This window comes from Eleginops maclovinus, chromosome 20, assembly GCF_036324505.1.
Source record: "Eleginops maclovinus isolate JMC-PN-2008 ecotype Puerto Natales chromosome 20, JC_Emac_rtc_rv5, whole genome shotgun sequence".
Lineage (NCBI taxonomy): Eukaryota > Metazoa > Chordata > Actinopteri > Perciformes > Eleginopidae > Eleginops > Eleginops maclovinus.
In genome coordinates, this window is record NC_086368.1 from 9,893,903 (window position 1) to 9,906,419 (window position 12,517).

Genomic DNA, 12,517 nt, shown 5'->3' on the forward strand with positions numbered 1-12,517 from the left:
GTTGGCCACTTGGGGGCAGCTGCACAACAACTATGACCATTTTTCGACTTTACTGTATGTTGATTTATTTAATTTGTTTAAGGTTGGTGGCAACAGTTGCTCATTTACACATAGAGAAGACAATTGTAACATTAGCTTTTATTTGTTGTGTGGAATTCAAGTCCAGTATTTACTCCCCTTTCAACTCTGTTTTGGTCTCCACCAACTCCAGAGGGAAATCTCTATAAATATATATCATTTAAATAAATTAAAGTGAGAGCCCTATTAATAATGTTAATTAATGTATGTACATTACAGTTTAGCAACTATATGTGAAAGGCTGTACTGTATTGTTTGTTCAGTTTCACGGTTTAAATATGAACATACAACCCCAAATTAAAGCTGAAACTTTTCACCTTTACATAATTGTTATGGTCAATTTCAAATTCAGTGAGATGAATGATGTGTGATTACAATGCCATAAGTTACAAAGCCTTTATCTTCAATAATTGTCCTAAAACTTCAAAAGAAAGAGACAGCAGCATATACACAAAATCCCTCACACTGTCGTTCTGTGAAGAAAAACAAAAACTGAGCTTTCAGAGGAAGAAACAAAAAAAAAGTTGAAATATTTACTTGAGGTGTTCAACAAAGAGACATTTGGATTTCATCATTTATGGAGGTTTTGCTGCATTATTTGTAGATATAAAAAACATGAAAATCAGTTAGCTCTACTTTCCATTTGGGGTCGCTAATGTGCAGAATTACTTTGAACCTCAACAGTTTTGGCTCCTTTTTAGACAACACCATCTGTTGCTTTTACATTTCAATTAAGACTTTTTTCTGGTAGGAGGTTCCGTTTTCTCAACAGTTTCTCAAATATGGAGATGAAGGATCTCTTTCTGTCTCCCACCCTCTCCTATAATAAACTATGAATAACTACTCTCACAGTCTTTTCCCCCTTTCCTCCCTACATCTCTCTCCCTCTCTTGTCTCCCTCTTGTGACTCCTCCCTCAGCCTGGTGTCCTCTCAGCCTCCCTCTGTCTCTCCTCATCAGACCTCTGCCTCTCTTAAACTCAGACATCTCTCAAGAACAACAGAGGATCATTCTTTCACTTACAGGTAGGCTCATTTTAATGTCAACACGTGACATTAAGATGTGATAGTAGAATTAGTTTTAGTTTTGTCTATTTTGTATGCTTTTTCAACTTATAAACATTGGTTGATGTGATGGTTTGAGCTTTAAACGACAGGCCGTATTCATTTTAACAGGAATAAATAGAAACATAAAATGACTAACATTCCTACATTGTATGGTTTTAGTGTGTTAACAACAATCCTAAACAAATCTATTACTTTGAACATAAAAGTCAGTCTTAGTATTATATACATTTGTAAAAAGAAACATCAAATTCAGGTTAAAATGTAGATAAAGCAAGAACTTGGTATTTTTCTTAATATTTGGGCTTTGGAGAAGGGTTACTTTTTGTGTAAGTGTTGCACTTTGCATTCAGTTAAGAGGCCTATTTTTAGGGATGGACATTTCCTCATATTGTCTAGATAGGATACATTTATGCTTCAAAAGTGTTTCCTGGTCATCAGCAGGAAAGAAATGAGACAACCTTGAAAAAAGCACAAGAAAAAACATTCTTGTTTACTTTGTTTTTAAAGTGTTGTAGCCTGAAGCCTCAAACTGTGTTCTTTAGCATTTTCTAAAGTATTGCTTGAGTAAAGTACTCAGATCATGGTAGCTTGTCGGGTTGTCTGAGGTCACGACTGTTAACGTGTGATTACAAAAAAAAAAGGCATGGAATTTCCTGTTTATCCAGAGCGAGTTAGTAGATTGATGACATTCTGTGTGGATTGAGGCCCTCATTACATGAGATCATCCCCATGAAAAGGCCTTACATTTATGTTTCCGAGAGCTGACACTGGCGTGGTTTTAATGCAGAGTGTATTCTGAGGTCATTTCATCTTTATCTTGGCAACGTCAGCAGGTATATTTTGCATTTTATTATCAGGGCTGGACAGTCCTGCTCGAAGGAAAAAAGGAGCAGTGTATCATAGCAAAGTGATACCTCTCCTTTTATAGGTATTATTTCAAATCACCTCAAGTGTTGCAGATGTCCTCCGTCTGCAGAGCAACACTGATCTGTTTTACAAAAGACAGATGTTATATATACAATGAATGAAAAGTGTATACAACTGGCTCTCGTGCTGGCTTACAGAATGCCTTTCGGAGGAGGAAACAAGTGCGGCTGCTGCCAGAAAACTGTATACTTCGCAGAGGAAGTGCAGTGCGAGGGGAAGAGCTGGCATAAATCCTGCTTTCTGTGCAGTAAGTATTTTAAGTTCCCAGGTAATCTGCTTTTTTTGTATACTGACCTAACTCCCAGAGGGTAAACGGTAATCACGGCCTGTGCCAGGTTGGAATGCGGAGTATTTGGCATCAGGGCAGGAAAGTGAGCATCTGCAGGTTTTGCTCAGACGTCTCAGTCCTTATATGGATCCAGTGGAAACATGTGACAAAAGCTTCCTTATATGGCAGAGGAAGGTACACACACTTTCCCTGCAGCACAGACAAGCATTTATCTGAGGCAGCCAAGCACATAGTGGGTTTCCTCCTTAAAATGTCACGCATAGTTTGGGGTAATGTCACAGCTAATCATCCGAGAAAAAATGCTTTGGAGAAAGGGAGTTACTGTGCTGTAGGAGCTGATGAGAGTAAAAGAAAAGAAGTGATTGTACATAGATTTTTAATTTGTTCTCTTTTTCTGTTGTAAGTGGTCTGTAAGAAGAACTTAGACAGCACAACAGTGGCCGTCCATGTGGATGAGATCTACTGCAAATCATGCTATGGCAAGAAATACGGGCCGAAAGGCTACGGCTTCGGAGGCGGAGCCGGCACCTTGAGTATGGACACAGGAGAGGGACTGGGGATCAAGCCTGAAGAGTGAGCAAAACAGCACTTATTTAAACTATTAAAAACACAATTATACTGTACATCCAAATTGTGGAAATACATGTTATATAAATCAAGTTGGAGTCATTGAGTTGAAACTCTTTCTGGACTCTAAACAAGATTTTACAAGTAATCTTTAGATCAGGACATCACTAAAAAAATCCAAGGCACTCTCTTATAAAAAATGTAGATTGCCTAAATTATAATGGCATTATCATATTAAGTGCCTTGGATTTTTTTTTGTCATTTCAACATGTTATATAATATTTGAGTTCTGTTTGAATCAACACTTTCGACTAAGAGATGAAACATAAACCAGATCCAGATACCTGTACCTGCTCTTAATGTAAAGAAGTGGTTTCAGTCTCAGAGATTTTGTAGAGTCCTCCCCAAATGCCTTCTTTAAATCTCTCTTTTTCCATGGCAGACAAGCTCCTCATCGCCCTACATCCAACCCCAACGCCTCAAAGTTTGCCCAGAAACAAGGCGGCTCAGATGTGTGTCCTCGATGTGGGAAAACAGTGTACGCAGCCGAGAAGGTTGTTGGAGGAGGCAATGTAAGAGATAAATGAGTTATCTCAGCACTTTAGATTAAAAAGAGGATTTGTCTTTTCTCAGTATTTTTATTTTTTTTTTACATTTAACGTTTTCTCTGCTCTCTTGTCAGTCCTGGCACAAAGGCTGCTTTCGCTGCGCCAAGTGTGGAAAAGGACTCGAGTCCACAACCCTTGCCGATAGAGACGGAGAGATCTTCTGTAAAGGTAATCTCATGAGGTGATGTCTGAAAGAAAAAAAATCGGCAACTATCTCGATAATCACTTATTCATTTTACCAACAGAAATGGCTATGTTTTTCTTGGTCTAAAACTAATAATCTGGATATCCCGTTTTCTGTTTCCAGGTGTTATATTAATTGGCATTTAGAACTTTGATGCTCAAAATAAAGCACTGTGGGCTTTAGGAAATAATTGGCATTTTAACTAATGGACATTTCTCTTTATTTTATGATATCCTATGGATCAAACAATATATTGATTAATTGAGGAAATAACCTTTTGATCAGGTGATTACATAATTATTTATTGTACTTTTCACATCTATCACAAATGAGAAAATCTTCATCAGTGGATCACAACTGGATGACTGTATTGCAATTGTTTTGTATAGACAGTATAAAATTGTACAACATGTATAATTCCAATATGCAGAGGTCAAACTCAGCCAATGACATTTGAACTTTAACCTTTGGTGCAGACAATCACTCTAAATGTCTTAAGACAGAGTATGAACAGGTCAGCAGCCGTCTGAATTTTGCCATTTAGTATATTTGTATTCATAGTCTATTATGCCTTTACTGTATGTACAAATAAATAGACCAACCGCCACCCAAATGCTGCAGCAGTGCTCTTCAAACAGCAATTTAACAAACCATGTCCCTGCAATTTCATCCACAGGTTGCTACGCCAAGAACTTCGGCCCCAAAGGGTTTGGTTTTGGTCAAGGTGCAGGAGCTCTTGCTCACTCCCAGTAAAACTCCAAGCCTGGGCCCTCCAGGGACTGACCTCGCTCAGATAGCATCACTTCAAGGATCCTTCAGTTGATATATGGCCTATTTTACTCTGTTCACTCCAGCTGAAGGCAAAGCGGAGTGACAGAGGCACTCGACACACTGCTTTATATACACAAGTTCACCAAGTAGATTTTGCTCTGTGTGACATTTCAATCTAGATTGTCCTATTTTTGACGGCTTAAAAAACAAAAATAATGCTCAATGTTTAAAACGCTAACTATGTTTGAATGTGCACATTGTGTGAGTTTGACTGAATGGTTAACTAAAAGATGACCCTCCTTAGGGAAAAAAAAAACAGTTCCCGAGGCTGTAATACTCAGAGACATGTCTAATGCAGTAACAGAACTAAGTTTGGCAAGTGTTGAGACCGATTTATGCCTAAAACAGTTGGCATCTAACCGAGAAAAATAAGATATATTTTAAGACTGACAGCTTTGAAATATCAGGCTTACATAATGCTTCAGTTACACTCAAGATAAAGCGTCCCTTTCTGCCTAGCATGTCACATGCTGTAGATATTGTCTTAAGATATGCTTTACTGCTGAGACACAAATTAAATCAGGCAACAAAAAAAACAAGCGCAATAGATTTTTCTTTCTCCATGAGTCAAAGTTTGGCATGCTCTGCGCAAATGTCATTGTTCTTTTTGGGTTTCTGGTCTGGGGTGTGTGTGTGTGTGTGTGTGTGTGTGTGTGTGTGTGTGTGTGTGTGTGTGTGTGTGTGTGTGTGTGTGTGTGTGTGTGTGTGTGTGTGTGTGTGTGTGTGTGTGTGTGTGTGTGTGTGTGTGTGTGTGTGTGTGTGCGCGGTACTGGGTGTGCTAGTAATTCCTTCTAATCATCATCAAACAGAGGAAAACGCCAGCTGTTGTTAGGAACAACGGAGTCGCAGTGCTCAGCCCCATCTCTGCCTGCGCCGAGGAGCTGGCACGCTGACCAGAGAGAGGGGCAGCTGTGGAGGGGAGGGGGGCAGCTGTTTGTTTTTGTAAAGACTACAACGTGTGTGAGTCAGATCACAGCCAAACTAGGTCCGAATCCACACACAGAAAAAAGTATGACAGTATTTAGATTTAAAAGTCATAAATAATATATTTAATTTCTGACACATTAGACACGTTTTAAAATGTAAACATGTTTTCTCCAAATGTCCTGCTGCAAATATGAAAATACCATGGACATGTAGTTCAATTGTCTTCAGACTTTCCCCACTAGAGGGCAGTAGAGTAATTTAATCTAATTTTACAGCGTGATCAGGTGAAGAGCTAATGACTGCAACAAATCTTTTTATCTTCAAAAATAAAACTACAAATAAATCATTTGGTTGAAGTTGTATTTGTATTATTTGATGGTCTTTTTATTTGTGATTGCACTGATTTAAGCATGTTGAACTGGTGGTTTACCCTCCTAAAGGCATGAAGACAAGAGCGAATATGTAAAGAAAGTTTAAACACTGTTTGAATTTAACATGCAAGTCTAATGAAACAAATGCAATCTCACTTGTTTTTCCCTGGAAAATGTTATACCACATTGTGTTGTGGTTCAAGGTTATGTAAGAAAAAAAGCCTCATTCCCGTCTGACACATCTACGGTGTGTATCTCTCGGTGTATCTCAGTGTGTCAGGGCAGAATAATCTGTATTGGATTTAAAAGAGGTTGACACTTCTGACACAACCAAACTGTGTTTTATTAGTCTAGTAAATCCTGTCATTTCAGCGAGCAAAGAAAGCAAAAGGACCTTGACTAAAGAATCCTTAGTTGATGAAAACTAATAAGTGTCTTGGAATTAAGTTGTTTGGCTGGAGTAAAGCATTAAGAATCAAGCAGCAGCTCAGAGAAGCCTGCATTTGCTTACACTCATTCTATAAATCACATGAAAAATGTTTGTTGGTTAATCTGTTCCAGTTGTGATTGTAAACTGGATTTATGAAAGACCGACAAGATACAACTTCCATGAACACTACAGACTTCAAAAAATGTACAGCACACGGTCACGTCTGAAAACTACTGTACTGTACTGTTGCATAATTCGCTGGCATTTAAATATACGAGTCAGTGTTCAGTTTTTTAGAAACACACACACTCACACACACACACACACACACACACACACACACACACACACACACACACACACACACACACACACACACACACACACACACACACACACACACACACACACACACACACACACACACACACACACACACACACACACACACACACACACACACACACACACACACACACACACACACACACACACACACACACACACACACACACACACACACACACACACACACACACACACACCGCACTTTGGTAATCCTGTTGCCATATAAATTTACTGAGGAATTATAATCAGCTGCCCATAGAGGGGATCTCAGTGTCATAAATCAAATCATCAGCAGGGCTTTAAAGTCCTGATTCCGCGAGAGTCAAAGAACAGTTCGGCAAGTTTTACTATTTCCCAAAAACTGTCAACAGAGAGTATTGGCACACCCAAGGCAAGGCAAGGTAAAGTGGTAGTGCAACAGAAACACATTCAAATGGATATAAATTAATTGCATTTAAATATATTGTGTCCCTAAACAGTTCAGTGCTTTATAAAGCAGCAGTGGTTGAAGTTGAAGTCCATAGGATATCTGGCCATAGGATATTTTACGTTATTATTAACATTGCCGACTGAATCTGAGCACTGACTTTAGTTTGTGCCTCTCTGGCACCATAATCATTTTCTCAGTTTTATTTTTGTTTGATTGAATAAAGTTGTGACACATTCAATCGTTGGTTTGTTCAATACACTTAGTGCTTGGACCATAGAACAGGTCTTTATTGGACTGGTCTCAGTCTGCCGCTTAGATAAAAACTCAAAACTGCTTTATCACTTAGAAATGTAACTATCTATGTGACCAAATTTCCAACTTGGCTTTTACGTTTGTGCCACTGCTGTCCAAGCTTAATCATTAAATCTCTAGTCCACAAATTATTTTGTGGACACAAATTATTTTGTGGACTAATGTAAGAACTTCTTGTCCTTGCATTAGTGAACTCAGCACTTTTTCCTAAGCCCTGCATCCTGTCTTCAGCATCACGGCCGATCTCAGCGAAGGAATGGAAAGGAAAAACAACTCTGGAATACACAAATGATTAAAACAAGGGATTTAAAAGTGGTCGTATTGTGTAGTTGATATAGTTAAAAAAAAAAAAGAAAGAAGATGTTTACAGTATATATTTTCACAATTTAAGTCAATTGGAAAAAAGTATGACTGACACTGCTGTAGTAGTACCACCGTTTGGCCACTACAAAAATTTACTTCCACTTCTACAGCCTTCCGCACACTTCCTGGGGGATTGGTACACAAACCTTTAGCGTGCACGCATACAGTATGAAAGCTCGGACCCAGAATCAAAGAGTGGCAGCCTCACATGGTGCTGCAATTTGTCTATGTTTAGTTGTTGGCCTTAGCTAAATGCATAGTGGAAACTGCATTCCTGCCTTAAAACCACAGCTTAGCATTGTCTGCAGCCATTATCCTAATCAGACCAACGGGGGCCTGGAGTCTCAGAGGTGGTGGGGGGCAGTGCATGTCTCCAACATCACGTTAAGAAGCCAAATAAACTTTCAGAAATCCTCTATAGCCACAAGACAAGCCGTTTGGCTACAGCAGCTTGAAGTTTGCTACAAAATTGGATAAAAAACAAGTCTAACGTCTCAGCTATCTGTTGAGGTTTAACAAAGCTGGTGTATGACAGCAGAGAAGATCCTTTAAATATATCACAAGAGGAAAACAGATTAACAACTGACTGCAAACTGCTGGTGTGAAAGTGGACAAGAACGCTGTTTATCGCGCCTTGGCACACAGAAAAGTTCTCACACATTATTATAAGAAAGCAGCGATCGATGATCTGTCAACACAACATGACCATCACATTTACTGTTATCCTGAGACCACCCCCTCTCATTAGTGTGTATTTGTGTGTGTTTCTATTTAGGTCTCTTTGTGATAGAGGCGGGATAGAGGGCAGCAGGAGATAAATATTCGGGTACGTTCTTCTCTCCATCACTTTGTGCCTGTCTGCATCCACTGCAACAACATAGAAAGGTAAGAAAGGCCTATGCTTCATCAATTTACTCGATTACTTCTGTGTGATTATTTACCTACAGTCAGGGATATTGGTAGAGATTGTTTGATCAAAGATGGGATTTTATAAATGAAATTGTATATTTAAAAATAAATGGAATCAAAAGTATATCAAATAATCTGGACAACAATCAAACTACATTTTGGGTGGCAACTGATGGTTATTTACGTCCTCAACAGATCTAATGGTTAGAAATGCAAATACACATCCAATAAGTTCCCAGAAACTTTGGTGAGAAATGTTTTGGGATATTTCGGTTGACCCACAGTCCAAAAATCCAGGATTCAGTTTAATTTAATTTGCCCTTTTTGGATGTAGAAATGTTTGGGCCAGTCTTGTTTTGTTTATAACTTCTATATATACCAGTCTATAGTCTATATCTGTGTCTTTATCCAGTGGGACAGGGGGTGTAAGCAGGAAATGTAATTTGGATTATCTTCCGTTCTTGGGCTGTGCATGCTTCTCCCCATCTGCCCTCGCTCTCTGGCAGACGTCTGTGCTATCAACACTGAGAGGTGACAAATGATTTGGTCCAGAAGGCCTTTCTACGAATTAGATAATAAAACAATGCCTGATAAACGACAAAAAAAAAAGGTTGGCCAAGTGGAAAGAAATGTCCTTTAGTAACTTAAAATATAATACATTTAAGTGTTAAAGGATAATAAAAGCAATGGAGTAACAATTAACAAAATAAAAGCTTTAAATAGATCAATGTCTCTTCATGAACACTCTATTTTTTCCAGTATTATAACACTACAAAGCCAACTGAATTTGAATGTATAGTGGAGCTAAAAGGGAAACCATAGTTAAGACCCTTTGGGCCACTCGACCCAGTGGTCCCCCCACTTCAGAGGCAAAAACTTTTATTTTTGTCTTCCAGGGGGAATTGAGATACCCAAGATGCCTGAAAAAGCGTAAGTATTGTGTTAATCTGTTATTGTTTCCATTTCCAAATCAGAGTATCAGTTTCATACATCACATCGATGCATCCATAAAAGCACATGAAGTATAATATGGAAATGACCACGTTTTTTGTATCTGCAATGGCATGAATTTTACATTTCTTCTGTCTATTTTGTCCTTTCTTTATTGTCGATCCACAGACCAGAGGTAAGTTTGCCATGACACTTCCCACTAAGAAGTCAAATAAATCACATGTTAAGATTATCACTTTATTGCTCGCCACTATAAAGTTACACTGTATTTAAAAACTGTTTAAATCTTTTTGCAGAGGAAATCAAAAATCTCAGCTTCTCGCAGGCTAATGCTGAAGGTAAGTCCTCCGTCCATTTTGCCCAGAATGCATTTTCACAGTAAATCAAAACTAAATATGATGATTCATGATATTTCAGAGTTTGATGGCTGCCACGGCCAAGGAGGCGCTGGAGCAGGAGTTGGAAGAAAAGGAGAATGAGAAGAAGAAGTACCTGGAAGATAAAACTCCTCCCTTACATACCAGCTGTATGTCGATAGCAGAGTTAAAGGTAGAATTGCCACAGAGTATAATATTTGCAAGCTTAGACTATAGAATATTGTTGCTTAATCTGCTGATGAATTCAATATTAATTTTCTCTTGTTTGTATGTCTTTTTTTAGGCATTATGTGAAGAGCTGCATGCCAAAATTGACGTGGTGGACGAGGAGCGATATGATATTGAAGCCAAAGTCTTGCACAACACCAGAGAGGTAACTGAACATTATTTAAGAAAGATAACAATGAACAGCTCCTTATGATTGCTTAACCAACAAAAAAGACATCACAAAGCTTTCACAGCATTCTGATATGGTCAAACGTATGTCAGAACACCAAGAAAGTTTAGTTTTTTTGTTCGAATGTAAAAGTTGAATATCTCTCACTGTCTGTGGCAAGATACCTAAATTAAATTACTCTTTATGAGTGGTGGAAGAAATATTCAGATCACTCACTTCAGTAAAAGTAGAGATAAAATAAGCCATTACAAGTAAAAGTCCTGAATTGCAAATGTAGTTAGGCTACAGTATTACATTTTTTCCCAGTTTTACATTATCACTATACTGTAATACTATAGTATTCTGTTTTTCTAATTAACAAACTAATGTAAGAGCATATTATGTTGTAGTTGGTGACCACATGGGACCCTTTTTGGATACTTTGTAACATGCAACATAGTAGTACAGTAATGCATCGACTCATATTAGCATCGCATGTGTTTTTATATGTAAAAAGTAAGTGTTACTGAAGTAAGGAATACCATATTTCCCTCTGAAATGTAGTGGTAATAGAAGCATTAAAGAAAACCTTTTATGATTTTGGAGTGTTATTTTTCCTGTAGAGTGTTATATAAGTTTGTGTGCATGTAAATGGTTTGCAAAGCCTACAGTAAAATCCCGAAGTTCCCTCCAGAGTGTGTCTCTCTCCAACACACTTCCTCCCCCTCCTTAGTTTACTTCCATAACATAGTGACATCAATATCTAACACTCAAGCTACTATTGGCTAGTGCTCCAACAACATCAAAGTGATAAGCTAAAGAGCGGGACATCTCTAAGCGGTTGTCCAATAACAACAGAGCTAGCTAACCAATCAGAGCAGACTGGTTGACAGAGGGTGAAAAGAGGGGCTGCAGCACTGGCAGTATGAGGGAAAATAAAGACATTTTTTGAACATTAAAGCATGGAAGATATCACAGTAGAGCCACAAAATACGAATATAAACCTGAAAATGAGCATGATGTGTCCTCTTTAAATGGAAATAATCAAAAGATGTCAAAATACTGTGTAAAATGCTTGTGTAAATGTACTTTGTTACACTCGACACTACTCTCTACTTTCTCTGCAGATTAAAGACCTGAATATCAAGGTAGTGGACCTGCGAGGGAAGTTTAAGAGACCAAGCCTGAGGAGGGTGAGGGTTTCTGCTGACGCCATCCTGCGCTCCCTACTGGGTTCAAAACACAAAGTCTCTCTGGATCTGCGAGCAAATCTTAAGTCAGTCAAGAAGGAAGACACAGAAAAGGTGGGTTAGGAGAAATTGCAGAGAAAGTAGAGGAGATCATTTTAGCCAAGGGACAACATCCTTATTTATTGACATGGCTAACAATGTGCTGAGATATTTTCCAAAAAGAAATTAAAAACCACAGGTGTAAGGGTCAGGATATCATATTGTGTAAAATAAAGATTGTTATATGTCAAAAGGGTTTGTTTTATGGAGAGGCTGTGCCCTAATAGAGGTTTCATTAATCAAAATGTGCAGAACAACATCCCAAAAGGGAAAGATTTTACAAAAGACTCTGTGTTTTTCTCTGTGTAGGAGAAAACGGTGGAGGTGAGCGACTGGAGGAAGAATGTGGAGGCCATGTCGGGCATGGAGGGCCGCAAGAAGATGTTTGATGCAGCAATGGGCCAAAACCAGTAAATGGCTGTCAGTGAAAGAAACAGCTGGCCCCAAAGAATCCATACAGCACAACACATTAATGCATAAACTTAGAGGACTTCACAGGTCTACAGGCAATCTTATATATTCAATTCATTTCTGTGTGTTTTGTTGCATTATCACTGAAATAAATACACCACATGCAGTTTAACTTTTCGTGTCTATCTGTTGCTCTACATTCTTAAAGACACACAGTTTTGCATCAACCAGCTGTTGTGATGAAATGTCAATAAGATGTTTGTTGTTCTGGTTAGTTTGTGTGGGACTGCCTGTCCTCTACAGACAAACACACATGTGATGGGAGATTCCTACAATTATTACCAAAGACATAATTTAAAAGTTGCCAAAACTGCAATCAGGGAAGAGTCAAGGAAGACGCACATTTAACAAAATATAAGACTCAACATAAACAACCTTTACCATTACTCAAATAAAGAGCAAGCATTGATTAC

At 38.4% G+C, this 12,517-nt stretch overlaps 2 protein-coding genes across 2 annotated transcripts; both read left to right on the forward strand.

Annotated features, from left to right (window-relative positions):
* Positions 1–960: 960 nt before the first annotated feature.
* csrp1b (cysteine and glycine-rich protein 1b) lies at positions 961–5,823 on the forward strand. Its single transcript, XM_063910622.1, has 6 exons — positions 961–1,102; positions 2,209–2,318; positions 2,765–2,933; positions 3,370–3,499; positions 3,610–3,703; positions 4,396–5,823. The coding sequence occupies exons 2-6, from the start codon at positions 2,210–2,212 to the stop codon at positions 4,470–4,472; spliced, it is 579 nt and encodes a 192-aa protein (XP_063766692.1). The 5' UTR covers positions 961–1,102; position 2,209; the 3' UTR covers positions 4,473–5,823.
* A 4,061-nt stretch (positions 5,824–9,884) lies between these two features.
* On the forward strand, positions 9,885–12,216 carry LOC134882759 (troponin I, slow skeletal muscle-like). Its single transcript, XM_063910681.1, has 5 exons — positions 9,885–9,929; positions 10,009–10,140; positions 10,252–10,341; positions 11,472–11,648; positions 11,943–12,216. Exons 1-5 carry the CDS (start codon positions 9,921–9,923, stop codon positions 12,045–12,047), a joined length of 513 nt encoding a protein of 170 aa, XP_063766751.1. The 5' UTR covers positions 9,885–9,920; the 3' UTR covers positions 12,048–12,216.
* Positions 12,217–12,517: the final 301 nt, after the last annotated feature.

What these genes read in the sequence shown, in the direction of transcription:
- csrp1b (XM_063910622.1), top strand. Translation starts at nt 2,210, where the DNA reads ATGCCTTTCGGAGGAGGAAACAAGTGCGGCTGCTGCCAGAAAACTGTA. An exon ending in CTGGGGATCAAGCCTGAAGA is followed by an intron (nt 2,934 to 3,369) that starts GTGAGCAAAACA and finishes TTTCCATGGCAG; the next exon opens with ACAAGCTCCTCATCGCCCTA. An exon ending in AGGTTGTTGGAGGAGGCAAT is followed by an intron (nt 3,500 to 3,609) that starts GTAAGAGATAAA and finishes CTCTCTTGTCAG; the next exon opens with TCCTGGCACAAAGGCTGCTT.
- LOC134882759 (XM_063910681.1), top strand. An exon ending in TGTCGATAGCAGAGTTAAAG is followed by an intron (nt 10,141 to 10,251) that starts GTAGAATTGCCA and finishes GTCTTTTTTTAG; the next exon opens with GCATTATGTGAAGAGCTGCA. An exon ending in AGAAGGAAGACACAGAAAAG is followed by an intron (nt 11,649 to 11,942) that starts GTGGGTTAGGAG and finishes TTCTCTGTGTAG; the next exon opens with GAGAAAACGGTGGAGGTGAG.